Genomic DNA, 21,030 nt, shown 5'->3' on the forward strand with positions numbered 1-21,030 from the left:
CCCATCAGTACCGCCTATCAATGCCCATCAGTGCTGCATATCAGTGCCACCCATCAGTGCCGCATATCAGTGCCCAACGTCAGTGCCCGCTCATTGGTGCCACCTCTCAGTGCCGCCTTATCAGTGCCCATCAGTGAAAGACAAAACTTACTTATTTACAAAATTTTATAACAGAAACAAAAGCAAAACTTTTATTTTTTTTTTAATTTTCCGTCTTTTTTTATTTGTTTAGCAAAAAATAAAAACCAGAGAGGTGATCAAATACCACCAAAAGAAAGCTCTATTTGTGGGAACAAAATGCTAAAAATGTAGTTTGGGTGCAGTGTAGCATGACCGCGCAATTGTCATTCAAAGTGACAGCGCCGAAGGCTGAAAATTGGTCTGGGCAGGAAGGTGTATAAGTGCCCGGTATTGAAGTGGTTAAAAAATCTAATTTCTTTACCAATTTAGGCCAATATGTATTTTGTTTTTGGTATAAAAAAAATCATATTAATCGTATATTGATTGGTTTGCATAATCAGGTTATAGTGTCTACAAACGATGGGATATTTTTATTTATTTCATTTTTATTTTTTACTAGTAATGGTGGCAATTATCAGCGAGTTATAGCAGGACTGCGATATTGTGGCGGACAGTTGGACACTAACTGACACTTTTTGGGGACCAGTGACACTAATGCAGTGATCAGTGCTAAAAATATGCACTGTCACTGTACTAATGACACTACCTGGGAAGGGGTTAAACATCAGGGGTGATCAAAGGGTTATCTGTGTGCCTAGCCAGTGTTTTATTACAGTGTGGGAGGTGCTTTTACTAAGGGAAAACATGAATCCATGTCCCTGCTTTGCAGAGACACCGGATCCATTCCTTCCCTCCTGTCAGAACAGCGATCTGCCTTGTTTTTATATAGGCAGACGGCAGTTCTGCATCTGTGCCGGATGACAGGCGGGTGCCGGCGGACATCGAGTCCACAGTACTGGAAGACAAATTTGTCTACAGCAATTATTTTTGCATCTCTTTTAAAGGAAATTTCCACTTTTATGTGAGAAAATTTGGGGAAACCCCACTTTATGTTTGTTATGTGTTCCCAGTCAAACAACATACCTAAAAAAAAAATAATAATAATTTCTTACCTTTTAAATGTTTCTAAGGAGAAGGTGTCATGGCCGATTCTAAGAAATTGTAGGCAGTCTCATGGTGTCATTGTCCCCACACAGACTGAGCTATCCCTCATTAACATACAATCTAGAACGCCGGTTTCTCATTTATTTTACCTTTTTCTTAGGACAGTTTTCAAATCTAGTTTACAGTGGATAATGAAGAACTGCGAACACAGTACAGGCAGGGTTAATTATGTTATGTTATGAGAGAACAGAGTGACAGAGAGATGAGCTCATTGAACTGCTGCTCCTTTCACTGTCCAGTCACAGGCTGGAGGAGGGGCAAGACCTGTAAGGATCACTTAATTTCAGCAGAGAAAAATCAAGTCTCCGGCTCTGCCAGACAGAGTTGGGCTGTGTGGCAGAGCTGTGTAAAACTTAGGACTGGACAGCCAGAAATACAAACCCTTTGGTAGTAAATTAGCAACTATATACATTATGTATTGTATCCCTGTATTTACCCTTTTACAATTATCAGGGCAGTGCATCTATGTGAAAAGAGCCTGAAACACAAAGTGCCGTGCCTTGCAGTTAGAGATGTTACTAGGGCTTTTTTTCTCAGAGAAAAGATGCAGGTATTTCCCTTTTTTTAAATCACTCCTTGTCTCTGCCCCCTACCCACCTCTGAGCACCGTCCCCTGGTCCCCCCCATACCCATCTCTGAGCACCGTCCCATGGTTCCACCCCCTACTCACCTCTGAGCACAGGCCCTTAGTTCCACCCCCTACTCACCTCTGAGCACTGTCCCCTAGTTCCACCCCGTACCCACCTCTGAGCACCGTCCCTTGGTTCCTCCCCCCTACCCACATCTGAGCACCGTCCCTTGGTTCCTCCCCCTACCCACCTCTGAGCACAGTCCCTTAGTTCCACCCCCTACCCACCCCTGAGCACCACCCCTTGGTTACACCCCTACTCACCTCTGAGCACAGTCCCTTAGTTCCGCCCCCTACCCTCCTCCGAGCGCCACCCCTTGGTTCCACCCCCTACCCACCTCTGAACACTGACCCCTAGTTCCACCCCGTACCCACCTCTGAGCACCGTCCCCTGGTCCCCCCCATACCCATCTCTGAGCACCGTCCCTTGGTTCCACCCCCTACTCACCTCTGAGCACAGGCCCTTAGTTCCACCCCCTACTCACCTCTGAGCACTGTCCCCTAGTTCCACCCCGTACCCACCTCTGAGCACCGTCCCTTGGTTCCTCCCCCCTACCCACATCTGAGCACCGTCCCTTGGTTCCTCCCCCTACCCACCTCTGAGCACAGTCCCTTAGTTCCACCCCCTACCCACCCCTGAGCACCACCCCTTGGTTACACCCCTACTCACCTCTGAGCACAGTCCCTTAGTTCCGCCCCCTACCCTCCTCCGAGCGCCACCCCTTGGTTCCACCCCCTACCCACCTCTGAACACTGACCCCTAGTTCCACCCCGTACCCACCTCTGAGCGCCGTCCCTTGGTTCCTCCCCCTACCCACATCTGAGCACCGTCCCTTAGTTCTATCACCTGCGCACCTCTGAGCACCGCCCCTTAATTCCACCCCCTACCCACCTCTGAGCACCACCCCTTGGTTCCACCCCCTACCTACCTCTGAGCACCTTCCCTTGGTTCCACCCCGTACCCACCTCTGAGCACCACCCCTTGGTTCCAGCCTCTGCCCACCTCTGAGCTCCATCCCTTGGTTCCACCCCCTACCCACCTCTGAGCACTATCCCTTTGTTCCACCCTCTACCCACCTCTGAGCTCCATCCCATGGTTCCACCCCCTACCCACCTCTGAGCATCGTCCTTTAGTTCCATCGCCTATGCACCTCTGAGCACCGCCCCTTAATTCCTCCCCCTACCCACCTCTAAACACCGCCCCTTAATTCCACCCTCTACCCACCTCGGAGCACCGATCCTTAATTCCACCCCCTTACCCACCTCTGAGCACCGCCCCTTAATTCCACCCCCTTCCCACCTCTAAACCTGGTCCCTTAATTCCAACCTCTGCCCACCTCTGAGCACCATCCCATGGTTCCACCCCCTATCTACTGCCCAATACTTCCACTTTTAGAGAATACAGAACCAAGTATCAATTTGTAGTGTTATGATATTTGTATAGAATTTTTTAATGATAACAAGAAAGGCCTTCTGGATCCCTTGCAGCCAGCAACAATAGATCCCCCAGCAACAATATACCGCCAAGCAACAGTAGATCCACCACAGCAACAAAAGACCCCGCCAGCAACAATAGATCTCCAAGCAGCCAGAATCAATAGACCCTCCAGTACACCCCAGCACCCCTTGCCATTACATACATTCAGTGTTGGAGATGCCAGAACTGCGTTCCTCGCATTCCCGCTGAAAAAAAGCCCTGGATGTTACTGTAACACATAGGTCTGAAGGAGGCTTCAAACACAATATAAAAAAGAAAAAAAATGAGATAACATGAGTTATGGGTAATAGAACCATTCCCTTTAGATCACAATTATAAAAATACTTTTTATACACCATATCATTTGTGAATACAATAAACCCAGAATGGATCTTGTCCCTGGTTATTTTCCCTAATAATTATCTCATCAATTAACAAACTGATTAAAAATGCATGACATTGTATTCAAGCAGCATCTGCATGATAAGCAAAAAAGGACACAAGGAGCAATTCAAATATTCCCAACAGAATTTCTCATTAATTTAGCAAAAATTGACTTTCAGCTTATTTCCATCCTATAATACCACCAAATCTGTATCAGAATTCTCTAAACTAAAAAAAAAGGAATATTTACACCATATATAAATAGAAATGCATGGACAATTTTAAAGAGAACCCAGGCAATGCACGTTAAAGTAAAGTATTTACATATTCTAAACAAGCAATAAAGACATTTTAAAACAAGCCTTCATTCACCTATGTAGCTATAGGCATTGTGGAGAAATGGATCTTCAAAGAAGTACTTTCTATTGCAGCTGAATCTTGGCAGCCTGTCAGCTCCCTAGTGTAATTCAGAACATAACATAACAATAAAATAGAAAAGAGTGGCAAATCGAACAATGTAGGAGTCCAAGGTGCTTTTAATGCTCGTATTGATCTTGTAAAGTCACCAACGTGTTTAGGGGCCAATCCACTGCTCCTTCATCAAGGCTTAAGAACACAATGTTATAGCTGGTAACTATTGGTACATTGATATGTTATAAGCCATTAAATAGCACAACCAGACTATATTAGGCCCCTTTCACACTTGTGTGACTTGCCCTGCGAATTGGGACTGCAAAGTCGCATGACAAGTCGTACCCCATGATTTCCAATGAGTACCTTTCATATCTGTGCGACTTCAAAGTAGTCCCTGTATTACTTTGGTCCGACTTTGATGCGAGTTGAGGTCCATAGACCTCAAGTTTTCCCAGGCACTCCCTGAAACCACGGCAAAATCATGTCAATATCGCGGCTGCGAAATTGCGGTAAAATCATGGCAAAGTCGCACAACTTTCAAGTTGCGGCAGTGTGAAAGGGGCATTAGTATATTATATTTAATGAGTTTGCATTTATCCAATAATCACTTATTCCTGGGCTGTATTAAGGTGCGGTCATATAACCACCAATGGGAGAATATAGGGCAACAGGGAGAAAGAAAAGGGACAACACGATCCCACTTGTACCACCTGTAAAATTGTAACTATAATCAAAAATCATACAGCTCAATAAAATATATATTCTTAATATAATCAATTCTGATTATCCATGGTTGTTGTGATTATACAGTTATAGAAAACTAGGTAATTCAATTTAATGACCTGGTAGGCAGTTAAAAGCACCCCATATATCCACCAACCCTGACGTCCCTATAGGACCTTGTGCAATCCTAAGGCAACTCTTTGCATATAAATATACCTAGTCGGTTGTGCTACATAATGGCTTATAACATATAGATGTACCAATAATTACCAGTGACAATTTGTTCTTAGGGCTTATTCAGATGGGCAAAAAATCTCGTCCTCGGTGCAGAGCCGCTGACAGATGCGTCTGCGTCTACCTCGGAGCTGCATACAGGCAGCCCACTGGAGTGGATGCACATGCAGTGGCAGCACGGACACAATCACGTCAAAGTTTGGCAGGCGGGCAGGAGCAGGTGCACGGATCCGAACGCAGAACCTCTGTGTTTGGATCCATGCACCCACTCCTGCTTACATGTCAAATTTTGACATGTGATTGTGTCTGTTCCGGCATTGCATGTGCATCCCCTTTTATGGACTGCCTGCACGCAGCCCTGAGGTGGGTGCAAGCAAAATATTCCCAGCGCACATTCCCGAAGGTGGCTGTGAATGTAAGTGGGCGCTGCAGTGACCACTGGCCAGATACTGAAGACATTCAAAGTGAAAAGTAGGTCACCAGCACACCAAAGATCTCCAGAACAGGTCCAAAGCTTTATTTGGCGATCACATCATAGTTGCAAAAGCGATGTTTTGGAGCCTTGCAGGACCCCTTCCTCGGGCATACGACAAGTGCAGTGCAGAACGGGAAATTATTTTAAAAAACATCCAATCGGTGAGTGAAGCATTGGCCCAACCCCCCCCTCCCCCGACACCATAATGAGATCGTAAACCCAGTAGAAAAACATTAATTATTTACATTATAAGGCTGCTTTCACACTGGGGCGGGCGTTGATGGTAAAACACTGCTAGTTTTAGCAGCGCTTTGGCGTCGTTTTAGCCGTCGTTTTAGCCGTCGTTTTAGCGGCACTGTTCGGCCTCTAGCAGGGTGCTTTTAGCCCCCGCTAGTGGCCGAATAAAGGTTTAAATGCGCCAGTGGTGTCCATTCATTTGAATGGGCAGGAGCCGTGTATACACCGCTCCTCCACCACCCCAAAGATGCTGCTTGCAGGACTTTTTTTAACATCATGCCAGCGCATCGCCCCAGTGTGAAAGCCAGAGTGCTTTGCAGAAGAGGCAGGCGCTTTACAGGCACTATTTTTTAGCCCAAAGGCGCCTGAAAAAGGCCTCGGTGTGAAAGGGGTCTAAGTTTTGAAGATTATAGAGTCACTGGTGGACATGCTCTTAACAAGTGTTGGCAGCAATCACAGTTAGCCTTGATTAATGTCATTGGTTAATATTGTTAGATATTGGTAAAGAGTTTGCATTAGTTTAGGACATATTCGCGTTGATTATACATTGTTTCACTGTATTCAATGAAAAAAAGACGTAATTTTACTGCCCAGGTTTGCTTTGAAGTGTATCTAAAGCCACTTCTTTTTTAGGTTTTTATGGAGTAGCGGAATATTAAAATCCCTGACATTTTGTTTTTAACTAATTGTGTCCCAGCAACTTTTGCGGACAAAGTCATGTCTTTATACTCCCAGCCTTCAGCGTTGGTGCTGGTCAATGGCTCACCCTCTGAATCTTTTTCTATTTTAAATGGGACGAGACAGGGATGTCCCCTGTCCCCATTACTCTTCGTTATTGTGTTAGAACACTTAGCTTGTGCAATTCGACGAAAATTATTCCATCGTTGGTATTCATACTCCCTTCGTGCATCACAAGTTTTCTCTTTATGCTGATGATCTCTTAGTTTATTTACAACAAACCCAAATATCCCTACCATCTCTCCTGCATGAATTCTGCTGATTGGGGGAATTCAGCAATTTCAAACTTAATATGTCCAAAATGGAAGCCCTTAATATCTCACTCCCAGATCCCACTATTTCTCAGCTGAAATCCAACTTCCTCTTCCAATGGTCATGTAAAGGTATCTCCTATTTAGGCGTTATTATCCCTCCTAACCTCTCCGACCTATATTCCTTGAACTACTCTCCTTTGTTAACTCGCATCCGGAAAGAATTAGACCTTTGGAATGCGTCTTATTTACCTTGGTTTGGGCGCATCAATTTGTTGAGAATGGACACACTTCTAAAGCTGCTCTACCTTTTTCAGACCGTTCCTATACTTGTGCCAATTTTTCCCAATTTTTTTTTAAAAAAGCAAATTTTTTCCTCAGTTGAGGCCGATATGTATTCTTCTACATATTTTCGGTAATAAAAATCGCAATAAGTGTATATTGAGTGGTTTGCGCAAAAGTTATAGCCTCTACAAAATAGGGGAAAGATTTATGGCATTTTTATTATTATTTTTAATAATTATTATTATTATTATTTTTTTTACTAGTAATGGCGCTGATCAGCGATTCTAACTGTGGGGGGATGAGACTGCCTGGGTGAGGAGACCAATCGTTCATATTTAGATCTCCGTTCTGTCTCTGTGTGGAGCGATCGCGGGTGCCCGGCGGTCATCGCGACCGCCAGGCACGCGTATCGGCTCCAGCGTGGCGCATCGCTCGCATTGCCCCTAGTGGTAAAAAGGCGAGCCGACGTATAGCTACGACGGTTCGCCCAGGGGAGCCAACCTGCTGCAGTATAACTGCGGCGGCTGGTTGGGAAGAGGTTATAGAGATAGCCCTTTGTGAACACCAATGATAAAGAAAAATATTATTTTGATATTTTTAATTATTACATGCTTTACTAATGATGAAATGACACGACTAAGTGCTTATATGCTAATGTTAGGTTCATTATGTAACAACCGATTCACTTGCTAGAATAATTCTGCAGAAAGATGTCACTGGAACAAACTGTTGTTGTCCGGTTCCTTGAAGGGTCTTGTTGTGGAACACAGAGACAGTTAGGGGTCTATTTAAAAAAAAAAAAAAATCTGAAGTGTGAATGTCTTGAACTTTGTTAGGGCTATTTTCTCTTAGTATCGAATGTTAGGGCATTTTAACAAGTAGAAACCGACAATTTGCACATGTTATAAACATTAAGTAAATTATTTGTGACTTTTGCAAGAATGCTAAAATATTCACACAGTTCATTATAAATAGCCCCTTAAGTCTCTGGGTTATGAGCTATTTGGGAGTCAAGAAGTCAGTAAAGCTGGTAAGGTTTTTCAAAATAATAGAAATTAATCTCTCTTGTTATTATTGATGTGTTGAAAATTTCTAAGTGAATGATTCATTATTTAAAATGTTTATGATTTGGAGGGTCCTACATGCCAACTGTCCAGCTTAAAAGCCACATGTTTGATCTAAAGGTCAGATCCTAGTTACACCTTCCATGTCTAAGGATCTTCATGTATGTTATTCTCTCTACTTTCTATTGTTTACTTTTATTTTGTTTCTCTTTTCTTAATTAACTTTCAACATTTTCAATGTGAGCAGAGACAGTTGATTTCCTTATCACTAGACATGACATATACTTCTGACTTATTAAGATGTTAGGCGACAAGTTCAACAACCTGCCCTCAAATTTACAAAGTCTACTGATTCGAGAGACATTCATAGCCTGGCACTCAGTGAGGAGATCAATAGGCCTCTCAACTTCAATTTCCAATCAGGTAACATTGCACAATAACTTCAAATTCTTAGCAACGAGTACTATGAAACCTGGAACTCTAAAGGCCCTACAAAAGCGTCAGAACTTTTTAAACCTAGCTCAACTCAATTCAAATCCTTCAGTGAAATATCAACAGAGCATGATTTTCCATCTCATCACGAACCCATCTACAACTAGTACCATTCTTCAAATGATGCTTCAACCAAAAAAGAAATCCCTTTCAACATTCAATTATGGACCAAGCCACTGAGCATTCAGCATACTCTGTATCAAAATGATATGCTCCTCTAAACTTCCATTTTTCAAAACCTCAAGGACATTCTATCTTAAAAAGGTGGCAAAATGATTTTGAAGACGAAAACATCCGAGAAAAGAACTTAAATGGATATCTCAAGACTCGTCACCTTATAATAAACGAAAATTGGAGGGAAACCCAATTCAAACTTCTGCACAAAGCTTTTGTTCCATTCCTGTTTAATAAACAAGACCCTTCAGCTGCTACTTGCTCGTGGTGCAAGTCCCTCTCTCTTACATCGCTTCTGGGAATGCCCAGCGCTATCAACATTCTCAAACCAAATCCTCAATTATATCTTTAGCATCACTTCAACACAGATAGCTAAACATCCGATGTTATATCACAATGACATTTCGGAATACTCCAGCCCCAGTCACAAACCCCAAATTTCAACTTGGACATGGCTATGTCTGCTGACAGCACGTAAAGCCATCCTAGAATCCTCGATGGTCCCTACTCCACCTGTCTTATCTCACTAACTCTGCTGCTATCTTTATTACCATTGATTTGTATGTGTTTGGTTTTCTCTTTTTTTTTTTCTTCTTCTTTAACATTCTGCTTAAAAATTTGTGAATCAGTACTGCTTGGACCTTGAAGAAGGGGACATACTCCGAAAGCTTGTCCTGAAAAATTGGATGTTAGTGCAAATAAAAAAAGTATCACGGACAGTACTCAATTTTCTCTAAAAAGATGGCAAACATTCATGGAAAGATCTCTGACTAACACAGAAATAACACAAATTATGACAGCCGTTAAATACTCTGAATGGTATAATAAAGCCTTTCTCTCAAATTCACCGGGCAGGTTGGAACTGAGATAAATCATCTACAAGATTCTCTAAGCCCTCTGCAAATCCCTTTGGAAATTATTCCATCTCTCCACATAGCTTCTGGACTCTTTTTCTTACACATACAGTATGCACATCAGTTTCAGTTATTAACAATGAAAAATAGTGCTGCTCTGTTAAGTGATAAGGGGATACCCTGATGAAGTCATGTGACCGTGACGACACGCGTAGGGGCATAAAGGCACCGGATTGACGCAGTCGAGCTCAGCGCTCGTAGTTTGATACCCGAATTTTACTGTGTGAATGTGTTTACCTCGTATCCGCCGTTTTCATTAAATGAACCAAGTCGTTTCAAAACATACTGCACTATCTTGGAATCCTTCTCTTCTTCCCCTTGCCATCTTATACTTACCTGAAATGCGGGAATTACACATTTATGTGTGGAAAAGATAAGTAGCATCAGACCGAAAAGGAGCAGACTTCCATTCCCACATTTGAAATACACAAACATAGGAGTTTTGACTACCGCCAAGAACAATCTGTGATTAATATACACATGCTGTTACCCCACAGCCTTGAGGTAAGAGGCCATCCATCACTATAGTGCACAGCACGGAAGGGTGTCACTAATAAAGAAAAGCATACTGCACTTTAAATTGTTTTCTTGCACAGAAGAAAGAAAGTCACTTTATTCTTGTCTATTGCACAGAGCACATTTCAGAGGACTTTATTTTATATTTATTTTTATTATTTACTTTTTATTTTTATCTTTAACAAGTATAGATTACCGACATTAGCTTTTCAACAGTTATTTATGTTATATGTTTGGCACATATTGATAATGGCTAGTAAGCCATTGTTCATTGTTTATGTGGATTTATTAGGTGTTTTTCACCACATATGCCTTTTTTAGTCACAGTATAGTATCACTTAACAGCGCAGCACTATTTTTTATTGTCAATTTCCCTTGCGGTTATGGTATAACCTTCCAGTGCTTTGCAGCAGTTTTAAGATTTTAGTTTTTCCTCTCTTATTACAGTGCGGGAATACTCACTTGATAGTTTCAGTTATTACTTTTCCTTCCTTCTTTATTTTTATATTTTTGTTTTTATTTTAAATCTTATGTTATTATATTCTGAATTACTCAGAATAAAAAGGAATCTAGAATTGTCAAAATGTTAAACTGTAAAATGGCCCAACTGTTCATCCATGCTTAACAATTACTATTACATTAAGAGTACAAATTATTATTATCACATGAACCGCACATACTGTATTTACCATTCTTCCAAATATAATTATTTTTTAATTATTTCACACATTCAGTATGATAACTTTTTGTGTTTGTACAAATTATCCAGAAAACAATAAAAATTATGGAAAAAAAAGATGTTAAGCGGTAGCATGAGAAAGTATTCTTATTACTTCGAAAACTGGAAACCATTAGCAAGAGATTTTCCAGGATGCTTAGAAGTCTCTCTGACCAACTATTACCTTGGATTCCCTTTTTTATCGTCTCCAACAGATACTCCTATCAGTTCTAGAACTACGTTCACTGCTCACAGCAATCAAATCACTTATGACCAACCTACTAGAACCTGGCTGGCTCGCCAGAATGACATTCCAATTTCAACAGCATTTCACACATTCAAACTGTTTATGAACACTTGTTCATTGAGGACTTCATTATCATCATTGGACGGGACTTCAGGATTTTAACAAGTTTCATCAGTTTCCCTGCCTGTTTTTGCTTCCACCCCTTTTACAAACTGAAGCATTTCGGCAGAGAAAAACAAATCGCAAAGTGGCAGGACACCCCACCATCTTTCTAGTCTGCCAGACTGTAGGTTTTATGTTTTTTCTTTAATTACCCGAGAACAACAGTTTGTCGAGGTTTGCTACACAGGGTCAGTCCAGGCAAAAGTGATATTTTAATTACAGGTGGATCCCGGTGGGCTGAATCAGCCCTTATTTTTGTATACGTTTTAGATACTCCAACAGTAACTTCCTGACACTGCTTTTGTCTGTCTGGATCCTTTGTATGTTCCTGTTACACTCTTCATAATGTAAAAGGAATATTAAACGCAGCCGGGATGATGGGAACCCTTCATAATGGACACAACAGGCATGTAGACCCTGGAGCTCAGCGCAGGGATAGTGGGAGTCCTATTAATGGGCACAGTAGGTGTACAGACCTGGGAGCTCAGTGTAGGCATGATGGGAGTCCCACATAATGGGAACAGCAGGTGTGTAGATCTGGGGGAGCAGTGCCGGAATTGTGGGAGCCCCGCATAATGGCCACAGCAGGTGTGCAGGTCCAGAAACTTAGGGCAGGGATGGTGGGTACCACTTTTATGGGTTCAGCAAGGTGTTCAGACCTGATGACTTAGTGGAGGGATTATGGAAGCCACTTATAATGGGCACATCATAAATGTATACATGGGAGCTCTGCACAGGGATGGTGGGAGCCCCTGATTATGGGCACAGCAGGTGTGCAAACCCAGGAACTCAGAGCAGGGATGGTGGGAGACCTCATATTGAGCACAGCAGGTGTGAAGACCCAGGAACTCAGCACAGAGATGGTGGGAACCCCTCATAATGATCATAGTAGCTAGTAGATCCAGGAGCTCAGTGAAAGGATGGTGGGAGCCACTAATGATGGGCATAGCAGGTGCGCAGACCAAGGAACTCAGTACAGGGATGGTGGGAGCCCTTGGTGATGGACACAGAGGGCCTTTAGACCTGGAAACTCAGTACAGGGATGGTGGGAGGCCTTGGTGATGGGCACAGAGGGCCTTTATACCTGGGAACTCAGTACAGGGATGGTGGGAGCAATTGGTGATGGGCACAGAGGGCCTTTAGACCTGGGAACTCAGTACAGGGATGGTGGGAGGCCTTGGTGATGGGCACAGAGTGTATTTACACCTGGGAACTTAGTACAGGGATGGGGGAGGCCCTCAAATTGGGCACAGCAGATGTACAGACCCAGGAACACAACAGAAATATCTCACCAATATAGTCCCTGAGTGACAGAAGGGAGTGTCAAGTGGTTTAACTCTGTACTATATACCAAAGACTTAAATATCAGTTTTGGGTGGACTGACCTTCTAAACTGGCAAAGCAAGCAACTGCAAACTTCAATACCTTTGCTACTTCTTTGTAAATCACTCCAGTGGCAACATAAGCCATTGTTCGTTTCGGGAGTAACATATGATAAATGTACAGCACTAAGGAAGGAAAATTCACTTACCTTCTGGTTGGTATTGTGCTACAATTGTCACCGTCTGACCTGCACCTTTTAAGGCAGCTGCAGCTTGTTCATGGGAAGCACCACGGAGATCAATTCCGTTAACCTAAATAAGGGAATAAAGAAAAAAAAATACTTAAAGCTGAACTTCAGGTGGATATAGACAACACACTTTAAAGTGGTTCTAAAGGCCAAAAGTTTTTTTTTTTTTTTTTTTTTAACCTTAATCCACTCTCTGCATTAAGGCAACAAACCTTCCAACATTAGTTCCCCACTAGCCCCCTAAATACTTAACTGAGCCTGATCTTGATCCAGTGCTATTCCCAAGATCAGCAATGCTGCTCTCTTTCCTCACAGGTAATGAGGCAGCAGCAGGAGCCATTGGCTGTCAAATCTATTGAGGAGGGAGCTGGGCCAAGCTGTACTGTGTGTATCTATGGACAAACACACACAGCCCAGCTCAGGAGCGAGCCTGCACGTCTGCCCCTGATAGCAAGCGACTGCTATGGTGGCAGACACAGAAGAGGAGAAGTCCATTGCGCCGGTGGGGGACCCTACAAGGAGGTTCAGGGCTCCTCTGTGCAAAACTATTACACACAGCAGGTAGGTATAACATTTTTTTTATTTTAATTAAAAAAAATAGCCTTTAGTAATGCTTTAATGCAGGTATGCAATCATTAATACATCATTAACTCAATTTTTAAATGCAAGCAAGTACCTACACTGGACTTGATATTAGCTTCATGCAATCACTGTACAGCATGTCTCTGACTGCGAGAGGGAGGGGTGGGCTGGGAGCCAATGTGCTACGTGCAAATGTCTTAGCAAAGAAATTGTTGATAGGAGGGGAGAGCATAGTGAGCAGAGACTCCCTTATTGTTTGCTAAGAGTTCAGTTTTAAATTCCAGGAAAGGCTATAGGAGTGGCAATAATAGCAACTTATATGAATGAGCCCTAAGGCTGACCACACATTATACAATCTCTTTTAGATCTACTATCAGCTACATAGTGCGATTTAATGCTAATTTCATGCTAATTGAATGGATTGTTTTCTGAGCAAAAGCTCTTCTCTCCCCTTCCCTCCCCGCAGTGTTCTGGGATACATCGGAGGTACCAGAAGACTGCGGGGCATTCACAAAGCGCAGCATGGCCCATGCATGTGCAGTGGGCAGCCGGCTTTGATGTTGAACCTGAAGGCTAATAGAGAACTAGCCCAGGTGAGGATGGTGCTGGTTCCCTGGACAGGTAAGTGTCCTGTTATTAAAAGTCAGCTGCTACAGGTTTTGGACAAATTCGTTAATTTGATATTAAGAAAAAAACATTTAATGAATTCTTCCGAATATTCGTAAATTCCAATATTCAAAAATTTGTAAATTAAAAAAATTCTGAAATTCGAAAATCCGAGAACCCGAAAATTCGAAAATCTGAAATAATAACTAACTATTAAATTATAGGTGTTGGAATTTCTTTTCAAATTTGGCTGTTAGTGAATGTAACGAATACAAATTTATCCGAAAATTACGAATTATCCAAAATAACGAATGCCGCATCTAAACAAATGGAACATAATTAATTAATAATAACCAAATAACAATAATAATAATAGTTTTATTATTAGTAGTTATTATTAATTTGTTCCGTTCCATTTGTTTAGATGCGGCATTCGTTATTTTGAATAATTTGTAACTTCTGATAAATTCGTATTCGTTACTTTCACTAACAGCAAAATTTGAAAGGAAATTCCAATATAATTTAATAGTTAGTTATTATTAGTTAGGTATTATTTTGAATTTTCAGATTTTCTTTCTTGTATTTGGATTTTCGAATTTACGAAATTACAAATTTCCGAATTTCTGAATTTTCGATTTTACGAATTGCGATCATAACGAATATGCTGAAAAATAATGAATGAAATGAAAACAAACACATTTTTTGGCAGTGCACATGTCTAGTTTGTAGCTGCTGACTTATGCCCTGTACACACGATCGGACATTGATCGGACATTCCGACAACAAAATCCATGGATTTTTTCCGACGGATGTTGGCTCAAACTTGTCTTGCATACACACGGTCCCACAAAGTTGTCGTAAAACACGTACGTTGGGACTATAAACGGGGCACTAGCCAATAGCTTTCATCTCTTAATTTATTCTGAGCATGCGTGGCACTTTGTGCGTCGGAATTGTCCACACACGGTCGGAATTTACGTGAATGGATTTTGTTGTCGGAAAATTTTATAGCCTGCTCTCAAACTTTGTGTGTCGGAAATTCCAATGGAAAAAGTCCGATAGAGCCCACACACGATCGGAATTTCCGACAACAAGCTCCGATTGCACATATTTTGTCGGAAAGTCCGACCGTGTGTACAGGGCATAAGAATAGAAAAAAAAAATGTGCAGCTATCTCAAGCATTCACACAGCTATCATTAATATTATATGTAATTTGCCGAATTTATTTATATCCTTTGATCATCATCTCCATCTAGTGGCCATAATGCAGTGTTTTCCCGATTAAGGTAATTCAGGAAAATGCTGCATTACAGCCACTGGACAGAGCTGATGGTCATAGGAAATAAATGTATGTAGCAAATTACGGGGATTATTTGTGACTGCTGTGTGCATGCTTGAGACATGCCACACGTCAAATTTCTATAGAACCCCCTACTGTCCTAGGGTGAGAACACTTCTTCTGTATCAGGGCAACAGAAATGGGATGGGACTACAGGACTACATCCCCTGCTATTGTTAATAATGTAGAAGGACATGGTAGTGTAGTCCTCAGGGATGGCTGGGAACCATGTAACTGTAAGAGAGCAATACAGGCAGGGATCACAGGAAGGTATCAGCTCACAAGATTTCTGGCAGGATCAACAGGCGTTTTTTTTGGCAAAAAGCAAATACTTTGTTGCACTAAATTCCCAGGCCACCATTTCATTTAGTCAGGAGCTAACTCATAAGGAATGAGCTATGAATAAGCTCCTGACTGAGTGAAACATATTAGTGGTTCTGTACATCGTAACTGAGTGGACTGTTTATTGGATGACTCGGGCATTTAATAAAGTAGTTTTTGTACTTGTTAAACAGATATAACATAATCATTTTAATGGTATACAGTATTTACCATTTCATGACTGCACTATAGCCAAAAGACGGCTACAGCGCAGTTGTGCAGTTCTGGGAAGCCGTCCATGGATGGCCTCCCGGAACCACGCCCTCCGGTGTGCTCGGTGATTGCTGTGTCCTACGGACACAGTTGATCACGGATCACGGTGAAGGGCCAATCACAGCAGCCCTTTACCATGTGATCAGCTGTGTCCTATCAGTGCCAATCATTGCCCATAAGTGCCGCCTATCAGTGCCCATCAGTGGCACCTATTAGTGCCTCATCATTAGTGTCGCTTATCAGTGCCTATCCGTGTCGCCTATCAGTGCCCATCAGTTCTGCCTATCAGTGCCCATCAGTGTCCATCAGTGCCACCTATCAGTGCCTCCTCATCAGTGCTGCTTATCAGTGCCCATCCTAGCCACCTATCAGAGCCCATCAGTGCTGCCTATCAGTGCCACCTCATCAGTGCTGCTAATCAGTGCTCATTCGTGCCACCTATCAGTGCCTCCTCATTAGTGCCGCTTATCAGTGCCCATCTGTGTCGCCTATCAGTGGCCATTAGTGCTGCCTATCAGTGCCAATCAGTGTCCATCAGTGCCACCTATCAGTGCCTCCTCACCAGTGCTGCTTATTAGTGCCCATCTGTGCCATCTATCAGTGCCACCTATTAGTGCCTCCTCATTAGTGCCGCTTATCAGTGCCGCCTATCAGTGCCCATTAGTGCTGCCTATCACTGCTTCCTCATCAGTGCTGCTTATCAGTGCCCATCCGTGCCGCCTATCAGAGCCCATCAGTGCTGCCTATCAGTGCCTCCTCATCAGTGCTGCTAATCAGTGCCCATCCGTGCCACCTATCAGTACCCATCAGTGCCACCTATTAGTGCCCCCTCATTAGTGCCACTTATCTGTGCCCATCCGTGCCGCTTATCAGTGCCCATCAGTGTCCATCAGCGCCACCTATCAGTGCCTCCTCACCAGTGCTGCTTATCAGTGCTCATCCGTACCGCCTATCAGTGCCACATATCAGTGCAGCCTCATCGGTGCTGTCTCATCAGTGCCTCCTCATCAGTGTCCATCAGTGACCATCAGTGAAGAAGAAAAATTACTTATTTGCAAAATTTTATAACAAAAACTAAGAAAAACATTCTTATTTTCTTCAAATTTTTTTCATTTGATTAGCAAAAAAATAAAAATAAACCCCAGTGGTGATTAAATATCACTAAAAGAAAGCTCTATCTGTCTCAAAAAAATGATAAAAATTTCTTTTGGTTACAGTGTAGCATGACCGCACAATTGTCATTCAAAATGTGGCAGCGCTGAAATCTGAAAATTGTCCTGGGCAGGAAGGGGGTGAAAGCGCCCGGTATCGAAGTGGTTAAAAGACCTAAAGGGAGCAAATAAGAGAAGATTATTGTTAGACTTTATATACCCTTTAAGCTACTGATTTTCATGACTAGGGTTGTAATTTCCCAAAAATAACACTGTCTTGCGGCGGTTCTTTATACAGTTATTCACAGCACTCATGGACATTATTTTATCAGACAAGTATATGTCATCGCCCGGTGTGAATGATCAGATAGACACTCTGACCACAGCAGGCTCGGTGAAGGCGTGTGACTCTGTCGGTGATTGCAGCTCTCGGCTCCAGAATTTTTCTGACAGGGCGGAAACAGATAATGACCATCCTGGCAGCCGTTTGTTGTTATGAGCGGATAATCACTACCCAATCTCCACAGTCATCTCCCTGCAAACCGGGCTGCGATTCCGGGGGCGTCATCCATATGTTGGAGTAGGAGACATGGCTACGTTATTGCTATGACATCAATGGAATACATGAAAAGCCGATTGGCTTTAAACTACTTAATGATGGGAGATCTGAAATGGCCAGGGGCAGCCGGCCCACCAGAGACGGTTCTTCATTTTGTTAAAAAAAAAAAAAACAGTTTTTTGCTTGTTTCTTTTTATTTTTTAAAGAAGATCCCCACCAGAGATACCAACATAAGATGTCATGGACTGGCTGTTGTCCCTTAGGACCCATCCAGAAATTACTGTGGTAAGGCCATTTTGCCACAAAGCAGATTGTAAAGAACTTGTGACATGTTTTTCAGTGAAGACCACACCACAAATAGATGCCAAATTTGCTAGGACAGTCCCACATTTTGGCTTTCTGCCCCTTGTCCATGCTGTGTCCCAGGACCTGTCCTGGAATCACCGTGTCAACCTTATGTGAGTTACTGCAATAACTCAAATAGGAAGTAACTGTGGAGACTGGGGCCATGAGTGGGTGGTCCCTTCATATTTAGAGACAACAAGGGCCTGTCCCAAATCCCAAGGGTCTGTCACATCTACCCCAACGCAGCTGGTCAGACACTATAGCTGGCTACTGTGTTCTTCACATATAGCAGCCCCCTTTCCATTAAGACAAGCAGGCCTACTGGTACTCGGTTGCCCCCAGGACTTAAACACAATGCTATAGTGAAGGGATATGCAATTAGTGGATCTCCAACTGTTGCAAAACTATCAGTCCCATCATGCCTCGGCCTCTGGGTGTCATGCTTGTGGCTGTCAGAGCTGCAACAGCTGAAGGTCCGATAATTTCATATCCCTGCTTCATATCCCTGCTATAGTGCCTGGCCACCACACCAGGGCAGATGCGAACTGAGCAAAGCGAAAGATACTTGTGTTTAGCAGACAGATAAAGTGGTTCTATGACAGTCCAGGTAAAAGGCAGGTTGAGTTCAAGGAATAGTCCAATAATCTGGTCCAAAGTCATACACAGGGAAATCCTATTCCTGGACCTCTCTGCTGCCTTTGAAACGGTTGACCATCCCCTCCTCCTCAAAAAACTCCACGCCTTTGGTCTCCGTGACTGTACTCTTCCATACCTATCCAACCGCACCTTTAGCGTTTTTTACAACTCTACTTCCTCCTCTCCTCTTTCAATCTACACCTCTTCCCTGGATCAGCTGATAGCCTCCTGTGGCTTCCAATACCACCTCTACGCTGACGACACCCAAATCTATTTCTCTACCCCTCAGCTCACTCCCTCTGTCTCCTCACGTATCACCAATTTACTATCAGATATATCAGTTTGAATGTCACACGACTTCCTCAAACTCAATCTATCCAAAACCGAACTTATAATTTTTCCACCCCCATATGCCCATTCCCCTTCCCCTGATCTCTCTGTCAAAATCGATGGCACAACTATAAGCCCATCCCCACATGCCAAGGTTCTAGGTGTAGTCCTGGACTCTGAACTCTCCTTTAAGCACCACGTCCAATCACTGTCCAAAACTTGCTGCCTCATCCTCTGCAGCATCTCCAAAATACGCCCCTTTCTAACCTATGACACAACAAAACTCTTCATTCACTTGCTGGTCATCTCTCGCCTCGCCTCAACTCCCTTCTCATTGGCCTACCTCTACATAGTCTATCACCTCTTCAATCCATCATGAATGCTGCTGCCAGACTCACCCACCTTACCAACCGCTCTGTCTCTGCTACCCCTCTCTGTCAATCCATCCACTGTCTTCCGCTCACCCAACAAATTAAATTCAAAATACTTACAACTACTTACAAAGCCATCCACAATTTCACCCCCAGCTACATCACTAGCCTAGTCTCTAAATACCAACCTACTCGTTCTCTTCGTTCCTCTCAAGACCTCCTGCTCTCTAGCTCCCTCGTCACCTCCTCCCATGCTCACCTCCAGGACTTTTCCAAAGCCTCTCCAATCCTATGGAATGCCTTACCCCAATCTGTCCACTTATCTCCTACTCTATTAGCTTTTAGACGATCCCTGAAAACCCTTCTCTTCAGAGAAGCCTATCCTACCCACACCTAACAACTGTATCTGTATTTTCATGTTCTCCATCAGCTCATCCCCCACAGTTGTTACCTTTTGTTTCCACTTGACCCTCCCTTCTAGATTGTAAGCTCTAACGAGCAGGGCCCTCTTATCCCTCCTGTATTGATTTGTATTGTAAGTGTACTGTCTGCCCTCATGTTGTAAAGTGCTGCACAAACTGTTGGCGCTATATAAATCCTGTATAATAATAATACACAGGGAAATCCAAACTAGCAAAGCAGGGCAGACAGACAGGGAGCTTGATCAGGAACAACACACGTATCACTCTCTATCACAAGCACCCAAATGAGGTTTTAGCTGGTTTTATAACAAGCTTGGTTTCCACCCAGAGACTGATCACATTAATCAGCCTGCAGGTGGACAGACAGGCAAGGAAAGTGTCATAGCCAAAACCCCGGATGTTGGAATGAGAAACAGGAGCACTAGATGCCCCTGACAGGGTTATAGAGAAGAGTTGAAGGCCACCTTCAGGGGAGCAAGGGATAAGATAAGTAAAAGCACTTTTTAATATTCCCCTAGACCACCTGTGTTAAACACAAGGCCCGTGGGCCAAATCCGGCCCTCCAGACGATTTCATGTGGCCCTTGCACCTCTCCTACAGCTGTGGCACCCCAGAGGACAGGACTCCTGTGCCAGATCTCTGTGCAGTTGCTGAGAAGCTCATCTCTGCCCCCAAGTCTCAGCGGTAAGCATCAGAGAGGACAGAACTCCTCCTACAGATTCTACACCTCTCTCAGCAGCTGCAGCACCACCTTGTCTCCACCTCCCCTGGTCTAAGCATTCAGTAGACTCCTGGTCCACCTCCAGACCCTGCACTTTCTGCTTCCCAGCTCCACCTTCTTCCCAGCAGCAGCACATGGTAAGGGGGAGGGGGGCACTGTGATGTAAGGGAGGATGGGGACTCTCGACTTCTGACCGTGGGGGCTTGCTCTGGACATCTAGTCTTACAGACACAACTGGCAACCATAATGCTAATGTGGCCCGTAATGAAGTTGAGTTTGATACCCCTGCCCCAGACAAAAACACACAACCCTTGCCCTTCCCTCTTCACATACATACAGCAATTTGTTTTCCAGCAAAACAAGGCTGCTGCCCTAGATTTACCAGAGCCTGGGGTCAATTTATAAAACAAAGTCACAAGCATTCATGCAGGTTGTACAATTTTTTTCCTGTATTTTCTGTAATAGATGAATTCCTATGATTGCCA

At 43.3% G+C, this 21,030-nt stretch overlaps 1 protein-coding gene across 10 annotated transcripts in view; it reads right to left on the reverse strand.

The window, feature by feature from the left end:
* Window positions 1-21,030, reverse strand: part of DLG2 (discs large MAGUK scaffold protein 2) — a 2,047,541-nt gene that overhangs the window by 573,920 nt on the left and 1,452,591 nt on the right. For all 10 annotated transcript variants that reach the window (XM_073612834.1, XM_073612838.1, XM_073612841.1 and 7 more), the window contains one exon: window positions 12,850-12,952. In XM_073612834.1, coding sequence (XP_073468935.1) covers window positions 12,850-12,952 — 103 coding nt within the window. The remainder of the gene's footprint in view (window positions 1-12,849; window positions 12,953-21,030) is intronic.

This window comes from Aquarana catesbeiana, linkage group LG02, assembly GCF_042186555.1.
Source record: "Aquarana catesbeiana isolate 2022-GZ linkage group LG02, ASM4218655v1, whole genome shotgun sequence".
Lineage (NCBI taxonomy): Eukaryota > Metazoa > Chordata > Amphibia > Anura > Ranidae > Aquarana > Aquarana catesbeiana.